Source organism: Oncorhynchus nerka, linkage group LG3, assembly GCF_034236695.1.
Source record: "Oncorhynchus nerka isolate Pitt River linkage group LG3, Oner_Uvic_2.0, whole genome shotgun sequence".
Classification (NCBI taxonomy): domain Eukaryota; kingdom Metazoa; phylum Chordata; class Actinopteri; order Salmoniformes; family Salmonidae; genus Oncorhynchus; species Oncorhynchus nerka.
In genome coordinates, this window is record NC_088398.1 from 71244940 (window position 1) to 71247347 (window position 2408).

At 47.0% G+C, this 2408-nt stretch overlaps 1 protein-coding gene across 1 annotated transcript; it reads right to left on the minus strand.

Moving 5' to 3' along the window:
- Window positions 1-253: 253 nt before the first annotated feature.
- Window positions 254-2115, minus strand: LOC115120217 (transcription factor Sox-1a). Its single transcript, XM_029649129.2, has one exon. It carries the CDS (start codon window positions 1867-1869, stop codon window positions 844-846), a length of 1026 nt encoding a protein of 341 aa, XP_029504989.1. The 5' UTR covers window positions 1870-2115; the 3' UTR covers window positions 254-843.
- Between the last annotated feature and the right edge of the window lie 293 nt (window positions 2116-2408).

A 2408-nucleotide genomic window follows, 5' to 3' on the forward strand; every position in this document is an offset into this window, starting at 1 on the left:
GCATATAGGTAATATTATTAGTTGATACGCATTTTAATAACGTGCTTAATGGTCCGGGTTTGCCAGAGACACTTTCCCCTTATAAAAAAAAACATTTACTGTAGCCTATCCGTAGCTTTTCGTCAGACTTTTTTTTATCATGTTCGCGTGTTTCAAATTAAACACAACTCAAATTGTAATTTGCAACCGAAGATAGTGAACAATAATCAAGCTAAGACTTTTTTTGTAGAACCAGAGCAACATATGTGTGAAATTTATTTTAATTGTATTTCAGCGCAATCGCACCTCGTAAATTATACAATAGCAATTGCGCATCAGTCTTTTAAAATATTAAAAATTATTCACAATTTACAATAATTATTACAATAAAAAGAGATAATTATGATCATAAATAGACATAGTATAAACGGACATGTTTACAAACGCTTGGGTAATTAGCAAATGGGGAAAAATCAATATTGAAACATTTTTCATGATTATGAAAACCATGTTGTCTTATTATTCTATAACTTACAGTGAACCCAAAATAATACGATTATAGTTAACCAAATGTATTCATTCATTTGGCATCGCCCTAAACCACAAGTGGGTTTAATAAAAAGGTCAAAATTATAACACAACAACCAATATTTGAATTCATATCCTGTGCGTAAGAGACTGTATATCCTCCAAAAGGCGAAATGGATAGGCTAATTTACCTTTAATTTACAACATCACCATAAACATTCTGTACAAAATGCAGGTAGGCCTACTTCACTGATCATTTAAAAAAATATGTAAATATTTGGTTTAGGTTATTTTGTGTTCTGTCTGCAGTTTCCATAGTCTTATGAATAGCTGAATCTATATATGTGTTAACGGAACCGTTCCGTTCACCGCAGCCGTCGCACTCTGGTAATGCTGCGGCAATGCGTGGAGTCTACTTTGCACCGACGGGTCCCCGGGCTCTCCGGTCGGTAAATACATGCTTATCATCTCTCTCAAGTCTCCGGGGCAAGGGCCCCTGGAGTGAGTGCTAACGGGAGGGCTTACGCTCGGCTCTGACTTCACCAGCGACCCTAACGTGCTCATGGCAGCGGAGGGGGAGACGCCAGAGCTCTGGTGCTGCGTGTAGGTGATCCCGCCGTAGCCGGACGGAGAGGCGCTCATGTAGCCCTGAGAGTTCGAGATGGGGCTGTACTGGAGCGCCGACATGTCGTAGCGGTGCATGGGCTGGGGGTTGTGCGGGTGGTGGTGGTGGTGTGAGTGGTGGTGGTGCCCGCTGCCCGGGTGCTGGCTGTAAACTAGCTGCGCCTCCTGCATCATCGCCGCGGCCGCAGCTGCTGCAGCCACTTGCCCCGAGTACGCACCGTTCGCCCAGCCGTTCATGTGCGTGTAGCCTGAGCTGGCGGAGCCCCCGTGGCACCCGGGGCTCTCTAACCTCTGGCCGACCCCGGATGAACCCACCCCGACCCCCAGACCCATTCCACCACCGCCAGCCCCAGAGAGCAGGCCACCAGCCAGAGAGTATTTGTCCTTTTTCAGCAGGGTCTTGGTCTTCCGTCTTGGTCTGTACTTGTAATCCGGGTGCTCCTTCATGTGCATGGCTCGTAACCGCTTCGCTTCATCGATGAAGGGTCTCTTCTCCGCTTCCGTCATCACCTTCCACTCCGCGCCCAGCCGCTTGCTGATCTCGGAGTTGTGCATTTTGGGGTTCTCTTGGGCCATCTTTCTCCGCTGCCCACGGGACCACACCATGAACGCGTTCATCGGACGCTTCACCCGGTCCTGATTCGCTTTGGACCCGCTGTTCGGTCCCGTCTGCCCCGAATTTGTGTTCGTTTGGGGTCCAGGGGAATGGAGGTCCGTCTCCATCATCATGCTATACATTCACCTGGTTTTCAAACTTTCTACCAACAGAAAAAAAATGTCTGATTCAGTCGGTGCGCGAGTCTGGCAGAGCAGGTACACACGAGGGATCAACAATCCTATACCTCAAAATGAGTGAAATGTAAACTTAATTAATAATCCAAGAAAGAGGGAGTCTCAGAAATGTTCTGTGCTTTATCTCCTCTCCGGTTGTTGGTTCACATCCACTGACAGAATGCGCCTTTGAGCCACTTTCTCTGTCAGAGTTGAGAAGTTAGTTAAAGCGGCAGCCATACGATGTGCCTTGACAGCGGTTAAATGAGCCACGAGCGGCCAATGGCGTTCTAGAAGCAGAGAGATTTGCATGGCGCTCAGTCAGGTGACGCTGAGCTAGTGAAAGAGGAACACACTGGGGGAACATGGTGGAAAACATTGCGTGGGCATGAAATCTGAGTCCGTTTGCCATTGTCAATACTAGACTTCTAGCCTAAAAGTTATTCAATCGCATAGCCATTATACTGTCTAGGCCTATAGGGTAATAGGGGGTAACTAGCCCCGTT

What these genes read in the sequence shown, in the direction of transcription:
- LOC115120217 (XM_029649129.2), bottom strand. Translation starts at nt 1,869, where the DNA reads ATGTATAGCATGATGATGGAGACGGACCTCCATTCCCCTGGACCCCAA.